Below are 16821 nucleotides of genomic sequence, written 5' to 3' on the forward strand. Positions count from 1 at the left end.
CGGAGGCGTCGGCAGGGAAGTTGGGGCTCCCTGGTGAGCTGTGACAGGCCGGCTCTGACCCCTGGACGGCGAAGTCAGGGCTCCTCCCGCCATCGAGGGTGATGGGCACAGGCACAGCTGAACTCAGCATGGCAGCGTCTTCCAGGTTCAGCGGTGCCGGGGCGGCTCCGAGCACATGGGGGGCCCAAGTACCGCAAGACGACACCCAGAATTTTCTGGGGGCAAAGCCAGTTGCCGCAAGAGGCTGGTACCACGGACTCGAACATATACCATGGACATTTGGGTGTAAAAAGGAGACACAGCCTCCTTTTGAAGCCTGATGGTTCGAGGGACATGTGAACTTGCAAAATGGTTGGCATTTATTGACTACCTACTGTATGCACTTCACGCCCATTCTCTCCGATCCTCCGATGTCCTGGCGAAGTAGGTATTGTTCCTATTTTATCTGATTTATTTTTAATCTTTTTAAATATAATTTATCGTCAAATTGGCTAATACACAGTGTGTCAAGGGTGCCCTTGGTTTATTGTTCCTATTTTAGAGAAGGGGCCGTGTAGGCTCCGAAACAGTAAATAGAATTGGCCCAAAGTACACAGCTCAGAAGTGTCAACTCGGAAATGGAAGCTGAGGTCTCCGATCCCAGTCTTCTTTCTTGGGGGGGGGGGGGGGGGCGGAACCTCTGGAAACAAGAAGGAAACGCCTTCCTTTCACCCAAGGGAGGTTTATTCATAAGCATTTATGAAGCAGCCCCTATGCGCAGCCATGACTCAGAGAAGCTGGGTCCCAAACTGGGTTCCAAGCTGGGCGGCGGGGGAGTCTGGGAGGTGAGGTGCAGACACGTGGGCAGGGAGTGAATGATGCCGGGCAGATGTCCCCCAATACCAGCCCCAGCCCAGCCTTCCAGCATGGCTGCCCCGAGCCGGAACCTGCGGACACCCGCTGTGACCACCAGATGGCGACTGTGGGCTGCTTCGATCCATCTCTGTCTTGGAGACCAATAGGGAGGTCACCCAGGATCCTTTTCCTAGCATGGGTGGCAGTGCCTGGCAAGCCAAACAGCTGCAGGGAAAGCGTGAGTATTTTTAAGCATCCACCAGCGGGTGGGTAAAAACGGCCAGGGTGCAGAGAACCTGGAGGGGGAGGCCAAATCAGAGAGTAGGGCGGGGTGGCGTCCCTGCTCCCAGCAGGGGCTGAACGAGTCACCACCACCCCCAGCCCCACCCCCGGTCTCCATCTCCCAGGGCGGAGCCCTCTGGCCCCCCCTGGGCAGCCAGGGGGCAGTGCTAGTCCTTCCCGGTGGTGTAGCCCTGAATCATGCTGCTGAAGTAGACGGGCGTGTTGCGATCCGGGTAGAAGAGGACCATGCATCACTTGGGGCTGAAGTAGCCCAGGGGCCAAAGCGCCCAGAAGGTTGAGCACTGCGACCACGAGGTGCAGGATGGTGACCAGGACCCCCTCGTAGACAGACATGAAGGTATGGAGGGAGATGGAAGAGGTGAAGCAGAAGGTCATGCGGAAGGTGAAGAACTTGGCCTCGTTGTGGGTGGTGGGCAGCTCCTTGCCCACGTAGGCGAAGCTGAAGCCCGCCACGGACAGAAGCGGGTCCAGGCTGGTGTTGAACAGCAGCACGTTGTGGTAGTTGCAGGCGAGAACCGCGATCTTGGGGTCATCGGGGTCGGGGCGGGCGGCGGGCTCGGCGGTCGTGGCCAGCACGTTGCCCGCCACGATGACCACCTTGAGCACCGTGAAGGACGCCACAAATACACAGGGCCCGTGGTAGCGGACCCAGTAGCCGTAGGCATGCGGGAGGTGCCTGGCCATGTTGAAGACGCAGACGATCTGGAAAGAGCGCACGGTGACACGGGAGATACAGACGGTGAAGCAGAGGGTGAAGAGGGTCTGGCGGCCGAGGCACACGAAAAACGTGGGCTGCCCGACGTACATGGGGACCGTCACCTATGCCAGCAGCAGTGGCATCGGGAAGCACCTGGGGCCCCCGGCCGAACGAACCATGGGCGCGTGGCGGTGCCTCCAGAAGATCACCAGGATGGCCAGTGTGCGGAGGGAGCCCAGGATGGACAGCACGGCCACAGCGACGGCGGGTGCCTCGCGCCATTCAAAGGAGGCCAGCCGCCGCTTGAAGCAGGAAGCGTCGTTCCTCCGGGACCATCCGCAACTCGGGCAGAGCCGGCAGCCAAACTCGTCTGCAAGAGCCCACAGCAGTTCCCGTCAGATATACCCACCTTCCCGGCACCCACATCCTCTGCACCTGCACCCGGCCAGGCTGTAGGGGTAGGGAGGGGGCGAGCCAAGGGCGATGCCTGCGGTCGTAGCCACCTCTCACTGCGTCCCTCGTATCCACCGGCCCATCAGATCCTCACTGCAACCCCATTTCACAGATGTGGCATCTGAGGCTCCTCCAGGCAGTTACAAAACCAGACAGTTACAGAGGCAGGATGTGGTCCAAGGTCCCCTTGACTCAGAGCCTGGCAACCATAATGCCTCCCTTCCGAGACCGTACCCTCTGGTGAGATGGACATTCGACCGTTTATTCAAGTTGCTTTTTGAGCGCCATCCACTGTGATAGGCATCTGAGATGGGAGAGCACAGACGTGGAAAAAACCGAGCCCCCTGACTTCCGGCTACTGACCAATTGCAAACAACCTTTTGTTGAGCACCTACTCTGTGCCCTGGGCTCTGCTGGGCACGTCGTAAGTACTCTGATCGGTAGATGTACAGAACCGCGTAGTTACTAATCTGTGAAGTCATGAAAAAAAAAATAATTCGGCCCCAACGGTGAACTGTGCTAAACACTGGAGGGATGACATTGTCGCCCCCTTCCTGGAGTTTATGATCTATAGGGGGAGATGTCAATTCTTCTCATCAAGGATGTCACTCAATAAACATTCACCGAGCAAACATTATATCCTCCGAACTACACGAGGCACTCGGGAGGCCATGGAGAGAAATTAGATCCTAGCCCTGTCTGCCAGAAACATTTCTTCTACGGACAGAGACATTCATTCATTTGTGTGTTTGTTCGTTCGTTCATTCATTCATTCATCCAGTGGACATTCTCTGGCCTGACCCCCCTGGGCCCTCAGCTACATGTGTGTGCAGAGGGGATCAGTTACAGCCTCGCCTGGTTGAGGGCTGTTCCTTCTCCAACCCCCACGCCCTCACAGCATTGAAGATTTTTCTTACACCAGCGGTTAGGGAGATACAAGCGGAATCAGACATGGTCCTTGGCTTTGGACACCTGTGTCCCCTGGATGAGACTCCAGGGACCCTGCCAAAGATGAGGGCCCTGAGAACCCCAGGGCGGGGCAGGGCAGGGCAGGGCAGGGCAGGGGTGTGGGTCTGTGAGTCCCATCTGCAGTTTGGTTGAGAAAGGTGCCTGGAAGGCAGTCGAGACACTCGAAGCAGCAGGGATGAATACCCACGGGCTTCTTCCTTTGCCCAGGCTGGCAGTCCTTGGAACACATGGACACAGGGATCTGGAGGGAGGAAGGCAAAAGATCCTGAGCCCAACCAGCAGGATGCTCAGGAAAGGGAGCCTGGCCCCTGTCCGGGATGGGGAAGGAGCAGGGATTGCTACTAGAACGGGACCGTTGTAGGGACCCTCCCCCCCCCCCTTCGTTTGGCCTGCCTGAGACCTGGTCCACCTTCTTCAGGTAACAGCGCGCGACTGTCGAGACGGAGACTTTCTGAGATTGCCGGGCAGATAAGATGTGGCTCTGGGGCTGCCAGCAGCCATCGTGTCTCCATAGAGGGAGGACATTCCAAGGAAGGACCTGAGATCTGGAGGGAATGAGACCCTGGATCTATCCGTGCCTGGAGTCTCATGGGCCACTCCTGGAGTTTTCGGTGATGGGAGGGAACAACTTCACTTTGTAGAGTGGGGCAAAACCCATCCTAAAATTCAGATGGCATCTCAAGGGACCCTGAGTTCCCAACGCAATCTTGAAAAAGAACAAAACTGGGGATGCACATTTCCTGACTTCAACACTGAACTGCGAAGCTACAGTAACCCAAGCGCTGTGGTGCTGGCATAAAAACACACATACAGGGCGCCTGGGGGCTCAGTCGGTGGAGCGTCCGACTTCGGTTCAGGTCACGATCTCGCTGTTCGTGGGTTTGAGCCCCGCATCGGGCTCGGTGCTGACAGCTCAGAGCCTGGAGCCTGTTTCGGATTCTGTGTCTCCCTCTCTCTCTGTCCCTCCCCTGTTCACACCATGTCTCTCTCTCAAGAATAAAGAAAGATTAAAAAAAAAGAGTTTTGTGTTGTTGTTGTTTTTTTAAAAAGACACACATACAGACCAATAAAATAGAACAGAGAGTCCAGACACAAACCCTCACACATACGGTCAAATGATTTTTGATGGGTGTTCCAAGACCATTCAGTGGGGGAAAGATCGTTTTTCCAATGAATGGTGCTGGGAACGCTGGATATCCACGTACAAAAGAATAAAGTTGGACCTAATGCCACGTGCGGGTACCTCAAAATGGATCCATGACTTACAGGGAGACCTAAAATCATAAAAGCTGCTACAAGAAAACACCGGGCACAAGTTTCAGGACACTGGACCTGGCAATGACCTTCCTGGCTAGGACTTCATGAAAATGGAAAACGTTTGTCCACCAAACGACAGAGAGGGTGATGTACGGAGAGCGTAAAAAGGCATCCCACAGAATGGGAGACAGTATCTGCATGTTGTTCATCTACCAAGGGATTAATATCTAGCATATACAAAGAACTCCTAAAACATGATAACTGAACTCGGAAATGGACAAAGGACCCGAACAGAGACTTCTCCAAAGAAGATACACACATGGCGAATCAGTACTTGAAAAGCTGCTCAGTAATCATGAGGGAAAGGCAAATCAAAACTACAGTGAGAGACCAGCCTACGCCCATTGGGATGGTTGCTATCAAAAAAACGGGTCATAACCCGGGCTGGCAAGGATGCAGAGGAACCGGAACCTCCTCATTCACTGCCGGGAGTGTAGCCTGGGATGGCGGTGGTGGAAAACGGTATGGCAGTTCCTCAAAAAATTAAAAACAGAATTAACACACGATCCGGCTTCCACTTCTGGGTGTCTACTCAAAAGAATTGAAAGCAGAGATTCAAAGAGACATTTGTACCCCCGTGTTTAGTGCAGCATTATTCACGATAGCTTAAATGTAGAAGCGACCCAAGTGTCCATTGATGGATGAACGGATAAGCGAAATGTGATATATACCTAGAATGAATTATTCAGTCTAAAGAGGGAAGAAAATTCTGACACACGCCACAAAACGGATGAACCGTAAGAACATGATGTGGAGTGAAATTAGCCAGTCACAGAAAGACAAATGCTGTGTGGTTCCGTTTATATGAGGTTCTGAGTCCAATTCATAGGACCAGAATGTAGAAGGGTGGCTTCAGGGGCGGGAAGGAGGAGAGAGCGGGGAGTTAGTGTTTAAGAAGTATAAAGTTTCGGGGCGCCTGGGTGACTCAGTCCGTTAGGCGTCCGACTTCAGCTCAAGGTCATGATCTCACTGCCTGTGGGTTCGAGCCCCGCGTCGGGCTCTGTGCTGACGGCTCGGAGCCTGGAGCCTGCTTCGGATTCTGTGTCTCCCTCTCTCTTTGCCCCTCCCCGGCTCATGCTCTGCCTCTGTCTCTCTCTCTCTCTCTCAAAAATAAACATTAAAAAATTATTTTACATTAATATATACCCAAACTTATAGAAGGCAGTGAACGCAGTACTTAGAGGGGATTGTGCAGCTCTAAATGCCTGATTAAAAGAGGAGAAAGCTCTCAAATCACTACCATTGCTGTCTTATTACAGTTAAGTTTACTCTTCTATTCTCTGTCCACATGGAACTGGATCACTCTGACATTCGGCAGAACATCATGCGGGTCCAGTTTATTCATGGCATCGTACCGACGGGATCTGGTGAGTAGGAAGCAGGAAGCACCCTTCACGCCCACGCGAGACACAAATACTTAGGTACGAGGGTATGTGATAAGGGCCCTGCCACACCAGTGATGTTTTCAGGGCTCCTGTGGTCTGGGAAAGGCCAGGACATCCTGTCTACGCGACAGGGCGACTTGTGACATCTTCTGCCTTCTGCCGTTAGAGACGTCTGGCACTTGGCGAACCTCTCGAGATTGGGGGCGACCGCATAAATCGCTCTTGGAAAGACTGCTGCAACCCGCACTTATCAGGTGGCTCGGACGACGTCCGGTTTCCAGGCAAACGATGACAAGCCCGGAGGAGGACCCTGAAGCAGGCTCTGGCTGTAGGACGTGCTGTCCTTGCCACTCGGGCCATGTGGCCAAGCAGATTTGCTGATGCCAGCGTCATCTGCGGGGGACAAGAGGGTCCAGCCCCAGTTCGAGAGGTTGCAAAACGTAGCTACAACATACCTTCCACCAGAGCACGACTCGCTATTTGAAAATCAGCTCCTGGTGTCCTGCTGGGCCTTCGTGGAGAACAAGCACGTGGCCTGAGGACATCAAGTGACTCTCAGAGGCACGGAGCTCGTGGTCAGGCAGGAAGAGTGGCAAATGTCCACGCAACGGAAATGGCACATTTGGGATCAGGCCAAAGCAGGCCCCGGGGGTGGGGGGGAGGGGGGACGGACATGTATGTTTCTTAGGTCAGTGATTCACAGGTAATCTATCCCCAGCTTGATATATTAACGTGAGCTCAAAACGGACCGTCGCCACACTAGGCTCCTCTCGGGGACGCCCCCGAAGGGCGGTAACGAGGGAACGTGTCCCCAGGGGGTAGAGTTGAGAGCACAGCACGTGTTTGTTCGCTTGGTGTGGACGGACAAAGGCCCCGGAGAGTGGATATTCTTGGACGGCTGGGCAGCGACGAATGGCTTGGCCGGCTGCTCGGTGGGCCTGGAAAGAACAAGACCAGAAGAGTGGAGAAGACATCGTCTGGGCGGAAGAGTGTGTGCATGGATGTACGAGAGTGAGCGCAAAGCCTGATGATCTTTGTGTCTCGGGCCCATGCCCGTCGAGAACCCAGGGAGCGATGAAGAACCAGACGGAAAGGACGAAGCTTCCAGTACGGGTCAGCCGCCCCGGGGCTTGCACGGAGTGCCCGCGGTGGCGAGGATGGGGGCTGTGGGTGGGAGCTCAGCGGCTTGGGCTTCCTCTCCGTGGTCGGCATAGCTACTGCCACCGCTGAATACCTAACCTTCCAGCCCGGAACCCACACTGAGCCCTTGATTTGGTTCCATTCTACATGGATGCTGGCCCATCTATCAACCGCAGGTGCCTTCTTCCCTGGAGGGAGCACTGACTCATCCGTGTAAGAACGTGCCTCCCCTGTCTGCCACGCAGCACCCCCATCCCAGGGCATACAGAGTGAATAAGTTAGTGTCATGGGTCCCCCCACAAAGTCACCCCAGACAAGAGACCCATTGTGCGGCAAAGGGGGTGTGATGTGGGCACATGACCACAGGATCCACTGATCCCAACACATTCCACACCACCATCGAGAAGTATCCCGTCTGATAAAACGATGGTATGTTGTATTAAGCGTTCAGGTAAGGTACCAGCTGGGAGACAGACAACACCTTGAGGGTAGGGACACTGCCCTTCAGGGTGAGGTATAAGCATTGAATGAAAGGCGGGTATGTAGCACTGTGGCCCCAACAGCTAGAACACGTGGGTCCAGCCACAACGGGGCAGAAGAAGGCTCGGCCACGCTCACCATTGTTCTCGGGGGCTCGTTGTTAGAACCGGTGTTTCTTGTCCCCACAGGCTGGACTCTTCTGGAATCCAGGGTCCGGCCCCCAAAGAGGGAACATGTGTACGTATCCCCAGACAAAATGGGTGCTAGGTTACCTCCTGGCTTTTCAGGGGCCGCACGTCAGGGAACGAGAAGGCCAAGAAAGGAGGAGGTAGTTAACTTAGCAGGAGGGGCCAGGTCCCCACCACACTAGAGGGTAGGAAGGAATCCAGAAGATTCACCGCAGTGGCCGGGTCATTACTGGACACCTGCCACAACCACGGACCGGCACAGACAAGGCGACTACGGGCTCAGACACCCGGGGACAAATGTCCAGAACACCCCACCAGCCAAGTGGCCAAGGGCGAAGGACTCCGGAATGGATGGTGGAAGGGAGGGATGAGGAACAGCAGCTCCACCTGGCCCCCACTGCAGCTACAGGGCCTGTGATGGTGTCCACTCGAGTCCCCGTGAAGACGCCGGGCTGGCTGCTGGCCCAAACGCGCCAGCCCACCAGGCTGTGGGGAGGACGTGAGCACAGCGACGGGTGGCCATCCATCTCTGTGGCTTCTCTCACGTTTTCTCGGCCCACCTTCTAGTCCTGCCCCTGCCATAGCAACCAATCCACGCAGGGGTTACCTGTCAGCACCTCCCCTAAGCTGCACTCGGTCTCTTTTGCTCTCTGCCCAGGGGGCTGTCGTGTGAGATGCTCGTGGGGAGCTGCTGGGCACCCACATGTGTGTGACCTGGAGGCACAAGGGAGTTAATGCCCCGTGCGGTGACCTTGGGCCACAGCGGGCAGGGGGGTGGTACAGACCAGTGGATCCATTCCACCCTCTTCCTTCCCCTGGGGACAATTCTAAAGTGGTCCCTCGGAAGGTTCCGGTAAGATCGAGCTCACAGTCGGTGTCCAGCTTAAGAACATTCCCTGCTACTGACTTTCTCTCTATCCCTAATGGACTCTCCCCCATCACCCACTCCTGCTCCCATGGAGTGTATCCTGGAATAAACTGCACATAAACCCTTGCCTCAGGCTCTGCTTCCCAGGAAAAACCCCAGGCAAAGACACCGTTATTTGTTGACTTGCGTCCCCTCGAAGTTCACTGAAGTCTGAAACCCCAGGACCTAAAAATGTGAACTTATTTGGAACTAGGATCATTTCAGAGGTAATCAGTTAAGACGAGGTCATCCTGGAGTAGGGCGGGCCCCCACTCCAATATGACCCATGTCTTTATAAAAGGGGAGATTTGGAGACAGACACCCCCACAGGGAGAGTGCCCGTGGAGGTGACCACAGAGGTCGGGTGAGAAAACCCCAAGCCAAGGAAAGCCAGCGATGGCCAGCTAACCACCAGAAGTTGGGAGAGAGGCCTGGAACATCCTCCCTCTGGAGAGGGTTCCAGAAGGAACCAACCCTACTGACGGCTTGAGTTGGACTTCCAGCCCCCAGACTGTGGCCCTTTGTGACAGCAGCCCTAGCAAACCATTAAAGACAACAACCCAACTGACTCCATAAAAACCCCCATGAAGCATAGGAACTAGAAGCACCCGGGACCACAGAAACTGTGGATAAAGTGTGCAGTCCATTGGGAGGACTGGTGAAGGCAGGCGGAGCTTTTGTTTTATTATTATTTTTAAGTAGGCTGCGCGCCCAGCACGGAGCCCAACACAGGGGTCTAAACTCACGACCCTAAGATCAAGACCTGAGCTGAGATCCAGAGTCGGATGCTTAACCGACTGAGCCACCCAGGTGCCCTGGCTCTTTGAACTGTTAGATCCCCCTACCTCCCCCCCTCCCCACGAGGCTGGGTCTCTACCCTTCCCCACATCACGGCCATTCTGACAGCTTGTAAGCTAAGAGGGTAAAACAAAGGAGCTTTCAGATTGACAGATGTCAGACACAGGTGAAGGCACAGCTACTGTCCCCAAAACGCGAGTACTAATCGATGGGATGTAGACTGAATGCTGCGTATAGAGACGTGCGAAAGCTGTGTGGCCTTTTATGGGTCACGCGACCCCCTCTGTGCCTACAGTTTCCCAACCCCAAAGACAGGAGGAACAGTACTCTCTATTTCCCGGGGTTCACATGAGAATTAAAGTCCTTAGCACACACGTGTCCACCTAACGTTCACTTTGCGCAGCCCCCTGAGCCCCTGGGTCCCGAGGATCCAGAAATCTCTAGACTTCCACAGTGCTTAGTCAATGGGAGGAGGGACACCCACAAATAGGGACGCCATCAGTGCTCGATAATGGATCTCAGGTCTACAGGGCCCTTGCCACGCCTGCACGAGCCAGTGCCCAGACCCAGGTCCCAGCCCCCCACCAGCCCTCCGAGAGCTGACCGTGTTTTTGGCCGTGTGCCAGGAGACGTCACAGATGGCCCTCAGCCGTCGTAGCACCGGGCAGTAGGAGGCGATGCTCCAGAAAGGTTCTGGCTCAGGTCCCACCGTCCCTGGATGATCTCCAGGCGCATGAGTAGGTCCCCTCGCTGGTCAAAAAAGATCTGGTGGCCCAGGAGGGTGAAGTCGACCTTCCAGATTTCCTGAAGCAGCTGGAGAGGCCACAGGGAAAGGAAGCGAAGCTGGCGTCAGAAGTCGGGCCCGATCTGGGGGAGAGTCACTACCCCACGAGAATGGGTGTCTGCATCCCTACAAGGGGGCAATGAGACCGCAGATGTGGCCACCCGGGAGGCAGCGGCCGGGAGCCCCGGCTCTGTAGTCGGACACACCTGGGTTCAGGCACCAGCTCTGCCACCTGCTCTGAGCCTTGGGCCTGTCGCCCAACCTCCATGAGCTCCGGTCTCCTCTTCTGCAAAGTAGGACAACAAAAACCCTGTCTCCCGGGCTCTGAAGCAACACATGAGTTTCCCAATGTTGGGAGCTTAGCACAGGGCCTGCAAACTAGGAAGTGCTCCCCTCCGGCCGAGGTGTCGACATTGTTCCTGCTCCCTGGAAGTCACCTCGGCCATCCCGCGGGGACCCAACACCTGGGCTCCAGAGTCCACCGTCTCTCTCACTTGCAAGGGTCAGCTGCCCTCACCCCTGCCCCCTGGGTGCTTCCGGCTTCCCCACAGTTGCAGGCGACCCTCTGGTCTCTCCCCCATGCCATCCCCCGTCACTCTGAGAATGCGGAAGCTGTACAAACTGGAACACACTTTGGACTGGGCATCCTTTGGCCTGAATTCCAATCTGAGCTCCTTCCTCAATTTGCTGTGTGACTTTGGCCAAGTCACTGAACCCCTCTGGGCCGGACCACCCCCCCACCCCCCGCCCTCGAAAGAGCTTCCAACTTAGATACCCCATCAATCTGACTCCTCGGCTTTCCCTCCATAAATGAGAGAGTCTATTGGGCTATGTCTTGGGGGTCCAGAACTCACCTCGCCTCGGGGACCGACAGACAGACAGCCAAGTGCTTCGGGCCCTAGCCTTCTTCCTGCTCTGCCCAGGGAGTGAGGTCTCCAGAAGCCTCTTTGGAATTTGCACATGTTGCTGGGACTGAGGGCAGTGGTCTTGGGAGCTGAGAGGAGGAAACTCCTCCCCTGTGGCGGCCTCTGGATGGGGATCCGGATGCTGTGAAGGGCCCACAGGGAACCAGGTCCTGGTGTCGGATTCCAGGGCTCGAAGGCAGGGGGTCAGAAAGTATTGTCCCTGCAACCCTCCTGAGTGGAGGAGGCCTGGACTATTATTGTCCAGACACTGGTGCCAGCAATGAATGAGGAGAAAGAGGAGGACATTCGGCTTCTACTCGGCAGCAGGTAATGTGCGCACATCACTGCTAATCCTCACAAAAACTCAGCAGGGTGCGTATCATCCTTTCCAGGGGAAACCTGGGGCTCAGAGATATTAATTAACTTGCCCCAGGTTGCACCGCTAGTGGGGCCAAGCTGGACTCAAACCCAGGTCTGCCTGAGGACAAAGCTCTGCCTCCCAACGGACGGACAGATGGGCCACAGCTGAGACGCTGGGGTGGACAGAGGCAGAGAGAAGGACGCAGCGAAGAGCCAGTGAGGGTGGTGAGCAGGTGGCCTGTGGTCCCGGCCGGCTGGTCACTGTTAGAGCCCCAAGGGCCCCAGTCCCAACCCCATTAAGTAAAAGGATTGGACCCCAAGACTCTGAGAACCGCTTGCAACTCCAACGCTCTATGATTCCACGACCTGCTGAAGATCTTCCCTTGGACTCCCAAAGCCCCCTCTCATTTGCCAGCCTGGATTTTCCCCAGCCTCCCCCTAATCGCACCCTCCCCATCATCACGGGCGGAGCGTCCTCCTGGCCTCTATCTCCAAGTCTCCCCTTCACCCGGGCCTCCCCCTCCTCCCCGCCTCTCCGAGGGGCGCCCTCCTCCCCATCCCCACTGCCCCTGTCCTGGAGCATCACCACCCCCTGGCCACTCCCTAGCCGGGTGACCATCACTCCTATGAACCTCCATCTCCCCTCTGTATGGGCAGCAACCATCGAGTAACAGTGGTTAGTCACAGGGCATCTGGGGATAGATGATAATTCACACAGAGGGTTTAGCACAGTGCCGGGACATAGTAGGGGCTCATTCATTCATTCATTCATTCAAGAAATATCCACTGAGAGTCAACTCTGAGCCAGATCCGATTCCAGCAGCTCAGGATACAGCACAGAACAGGACGGTAGGATTGAAAGGTCCCTGCTCTCCCCGGCCTATGTCTGGGAGGAGGAGGGTGGTGGGGAAGAGCCGATAAACAAGAAGACAAGTAAATAGACACAACAAAGACACTTCGGGGTAAGAGTTACGACAAAAATCCACAGGCTGGCGTGGCATGACCCAGCATTGGGGGGAGGGGGCCCTGCACAAGTGGGGCCTTTGGGGTAATGGAGAGGGACAGCCGGAGGTCAGCTCGTCCCCTCACCGGGCCGTGTGCCCGCGGTAGGGTGGCATCTACCCCCGGGCAGAGGGCATCATGGTCTAACGCGTCTGCACAAAAAGGCATCATTTCCACTGTTCACGCCAGTGGAGACCCTGGGTGACGTTGCCATAGGATGGTGCGCTGGGGTCCCTGCTTCCTGTCCCTGTCACCCCTCCACCTCCACCCTAAACTGGCTTGTTGGATTGTCTTCAAAACAGCAGTTTCGGTGCTTGCCTTGGAACTCACTGTGGGCTCCTACTGTGTCCAGAGCAAAGCCCCAGCTCCTTCATCCGGCACTTAATGCCCTCCAATGTCACCTGCAGCTCCCCTCGTCCCCCATCCTTTGGTCACAGTGGCCTGATCGCACGACCCAGACCACCATTCTCCTCCTGAGATGTCCAGTGCCTCCCTGGCCCTTCTCACTCCCAGCGGTGCCGCCTCTCGCGCGCGCGCGCGCACACACACACACACACACACACACACACACACATTGCAACTCTGACCTCCTGCAGCACTCAGCAGAGACAGATCTTCCCGACTGTCCTTGTCCTTCCCAGGGTGAGGGTCTGGGGCACCCGCAGTGCCCAGCCTGGGCCTGGCACGTCGCAGGTGCTCAGGAAATGAGTTGCCACAGTTGTCTAGGAAAGCTGAACAGTACGGTGGGAAAATCGGTGGGTTCAAAGGGCCGACCTGGGTTCAAAGCCACGAACCACTGCTCACCACTAAAACCACCACAGACAGGTCACTTTGACTCCCTGTCTCAGCCTTCCTATCTGTGGATTATCGACCTCGTAGGATGGCCACGAGTTAGGGTGATGTATACCAGGCACTCATGGCCCACTGGATGCTCAAAAGACAGTAAAGCACCCATAATAATTATGCATATTATTAATGTAGCAGGGCACACAATAAAATATAATATTCTGCTGGTTGAGGCTAGAATTCCTTTAAAGAATCATTATAGTTTTAGAAAAAAATAAGCACTTAGGGTTGCAAGGTTAGGCGCTGAGATTATGGGGTAGAGAGGTTACAAATAAATAAAGGGAAAGGGGGAGTTTTTGAAAGGGCTAACTCAATGGCTCTGTGGAGGAAGCAGACAAGCATATGGGGAGGGGGGATCGAGAAGAGGGGAGGAAGGCGAGAATAAAGACAAAATATAGACAGCGTTAGGGGAGTACCTAAGCCCCAAACTTTAAAGCAAACAAACGAACAAGGAAGCATCCAAGCACAGTGTGCATCTCTGATGAAATTCCCCTCTGGTCCTCCAGATCCTCAGTAAAAATACAGATTTAAATTCCAGGTCTGAATCCAGGCGACTCCTTGCCTCCTTACTCCTCTGAATCGTCCAGACCTGGGATGAGAGAAGATGCATAAACCCAAGGCAGAGCCTCAGAGAGCTGAACACAGAAGTCCTGCCCCAAGGCCGCCACCCTGGAGAAACGGCAGGGGGCCCGGGGTGCCCACTGCCTGCCAGGCCTCCTTCCAGGGAACTTCACCCAAATCTCCTGCCGGGACAGGCTATCTTGGATGGCAAGGACTACATTAATGTAAAAAAAGGAGTTTTGTCACCATGAAATACTTCTGGCTTTATGTGTCTGGGGACAGGGTACGTCCCCTGGCCTCTCCCGCCAGTTTGCCCAGGACCCGGCCAGAGAGGGGGACGCTAGAGCAGGGCAGTGGTCTCCATGGCAACCACTCAGGGCTGTGGCGCGCCTGCGCTGTGTGGCCCCGACTCTCCGTGGGCGGGGCCTCACCTGCCAGGGATAGACGACCCTGAGCGGCTGGTCTGGGTGCAGCCCAGGAGGCTGTGCAGCGCGTGGGCCTGTCGTGCAGGACCGGGTCGATGGCCCAGGACTCGGAGGCCATCCGCACGACGCCCGTGAGGTTCTGCGGAGCACCTCGCGGAAGAAGTTGTGCAGGACCAGCTCTGGCGACAACAGGACCACGACACGCGCAGAGCTCTGCCGCTGCTGCTCATCCACGATGGCCTTCAGGCCCCGGCGCTCCCACTGCGTCACCGCCTGGTTGGGCTGGGGCATGGGCAGCGTCTCCCGGAAGGCTATGCAGGTGTCGCCGCCGGCCGGGCGATCGCTGAGCAGCTGGCTGTCGTCGCGGCCGCAGTCGCCGCTGCTCACCAGCGCGATGATCCAGTTCTGGCGGAAGTACAACATCAGCTGCACCATGGCCTCGATCTGGTGATCGGCGCCCGGCGCTGTGCGCAGAAGGGACGGGAAGCGCTGCTTGTCCCGTAGCTCGTCACTGATGGCGCTGTAGGTGATCTGCCCGAGAGCGGAGGGCCGCCAGCGTGAGCTAGGGCCTCACCAGGCCGCCATCACCACCCCCCCCGGGGTCATCACAGCATCCCCCCACCCTTCCCCTTGGCTGTCTCTGCTGCTGTTCGTGGCAGCCGGGTGGCCTGTGCGACCACTTGTCCGTCACCTTACTCCTCAGCTCAAAACTCCCCAACAGCTTCTAATGTCACTCTAGGACAGCCAGAGTCCTTCAGTGGCCCCCAAGGGGCTCCACCACTGACCCCGGCCCTCACCTCTCTGGCTTCATCTTCTCCTACTGTCCCGCCTGGTCCCGGGGCTGCTCACCGGTTCAGCCAATGCACCAGGCTCCTGCCGGCCTCTGCATTCGCTGCCCCCTCTTCCGGAGCGCTCTTCTCCTAGGCACCCACATAGCTCCCTCACTCCTTCCCCTCCCTCAGGTCGTTGTCCAGTTGTCAGAAAGACCCTCCCGGCCACCCCGCTTGAAACTGAGGTCTCCCCCTACCCGCCTGCCCACCGACCTGTCCAGCCTCCCTCACCCTGCTGGCCTTTTCATTCTGTCCGGTGCACATCTCACTTTCCAACAGCCTATATCACAGTGTTTACGGACATGGCCTGGCTCTCCCACCAGGAGATGAGCTCTAGGTGTTGTTCCCTGCCGTATCCCCAGCCCTACAACAGCACCTGCTCCATAAATATTTGTTAAACATATGAAAGAATGAGTTTAGTCCTGGACGAGATGCCTCATGTAAGCGTTGATGACAATGACGTTGATGACGATGACAACACTTACAATGACAGTAGTCATACCAATGGCACTTTTTTGAGGACCCCTTAGGCGTCAGGCCTTATGCCGGGCAACCGTACAAGATAATGTCGAGCACTTCCTGAGTTTTCATCTTTGTGCAAGATGCTTTACGTACCGTTACATAAGCGACTAGCTTCTGTGTCCTACAAACTCCTACATAGCTTAAATCCTTTAACGTTCAGACAGTCCTAGGATGGAACTCTTATCATCCCATTTTATAGGTGGGGAAGATGAGGCTCGGAGAGTTAAGAGACTTGCTCAAGACCTCATAATGGCCAAGACGCAGAGCCAAGATGCACACCCAGCCCTGTCTGCCTCCAAAGCCTGAGCTCTTAACCAAGCGGCTGGGCTGCCTTCCTAGGATTGGGGTTGACATTCTGACCCTACTTCCTGCCTCCTCCTACCCCCAGGACCGGTGGGGGGAAGTGAGCCCCCTGGATAACCACTCCTCTGCCCCCCAGCTGCTTACCCCAGGACCCAGGGGCCTCCCCTGTGGAAGGAGGAAGAGAGAGAGGAAGCGGGCCACAGTTACAGTGGACTCAGAGTTGCCAGGGCCAATGACAGCCACCACACGGGGCACACAGTGGCTGTAGTCCTCCTGGATGGGCAAGGAACAGTCCTCCTTTGCCGGGAAGTGGAGCACGGGCTGGACATTGTTGGAGATGTAGCGACATCCACCATTTTGTAGCCCAGCAGCACGCCAGGCAGCAGGCTGCTCTGGCTGTTGATCTCCTCCACTGCAAAGCGCATGGCCTGCATGAGATCGTAGCCCAACACCTTTATTTCATACCTGGGGGAGCCACGTGGGGTGGGGTGAGAGGCAGGTCCAGAGTGAGAGGGGAAGGGATGGAAGAGCCGGGGAGTCCCCTCTGCCTGCCATAGGAAAGCCGAGGAGTGGCCGAAGAAGGAGCCACTCCAGAAGATTCTGGCATTTTCATCTCATCGTTGTCACCTGCCACATCTCCAGAATCACCATCATCACCTACTATTCCTATCACCACTGCCATCACTATAACTGCATGTCTGTGACCACCATCACCAATACCACAGTCACCATCACCACCATCACCATCACCTCCACCATCATCAGCACCACCATGACCAACACCATCACCATCACCACCACCATCAGTCACC

The 16821-nt window shown here is 56.0% G+C and overlaps 1 protein-coding gene across 1 annotated transcript in view; it reads right to left on the bottom strand.

The window, feature by feature from the left end:
• Window positions 1-506: 506 nt before the first annotated feature.
• Window positions 507-16821, bottom strand: part of TAS1R2 (taste 1 receptor member 2) — a 19558-nt gene continuing 3243 nt past the window's right edge. Inside the window, 8 exon segments of the mRNA XM_040471523.1 lie at window positions 507-1394; window positions 1396-2212; window positions 3382-3497; window positions 10076-10164; window positions 10167-10322; window positions 14361-14498; window positions 14501-14885; window positions 15204-15377. Coding sequence (XP_040327457.1) covers window positions 1284-1394; window positions 1396-2212; window positions 3382-3497; window positions 10076-10164; window positions 10167-10322; window positions 14361-14498; window positions 14501-14885; window positions 15204-15377 — 1986 coding nt within the window. The 3' untranslated portion in view covers window positions 507-1283.

Source organism: Herpailurus yagouaroundi, unplaced genomic scaffold (assembly GCF_014898765.1).
Source record: "Herpailurus yagouaroundi ecotype Mexico unplaced genomic scaffold, PumYag 77, whole genome shotgun sequence".
Taxonomy (NCBI): Eukaryota; Metazoa; Chordata; class Mammalia; order Carnivora; family Felidae; genus Herpailurus; species Herpailurus yagouaroundi.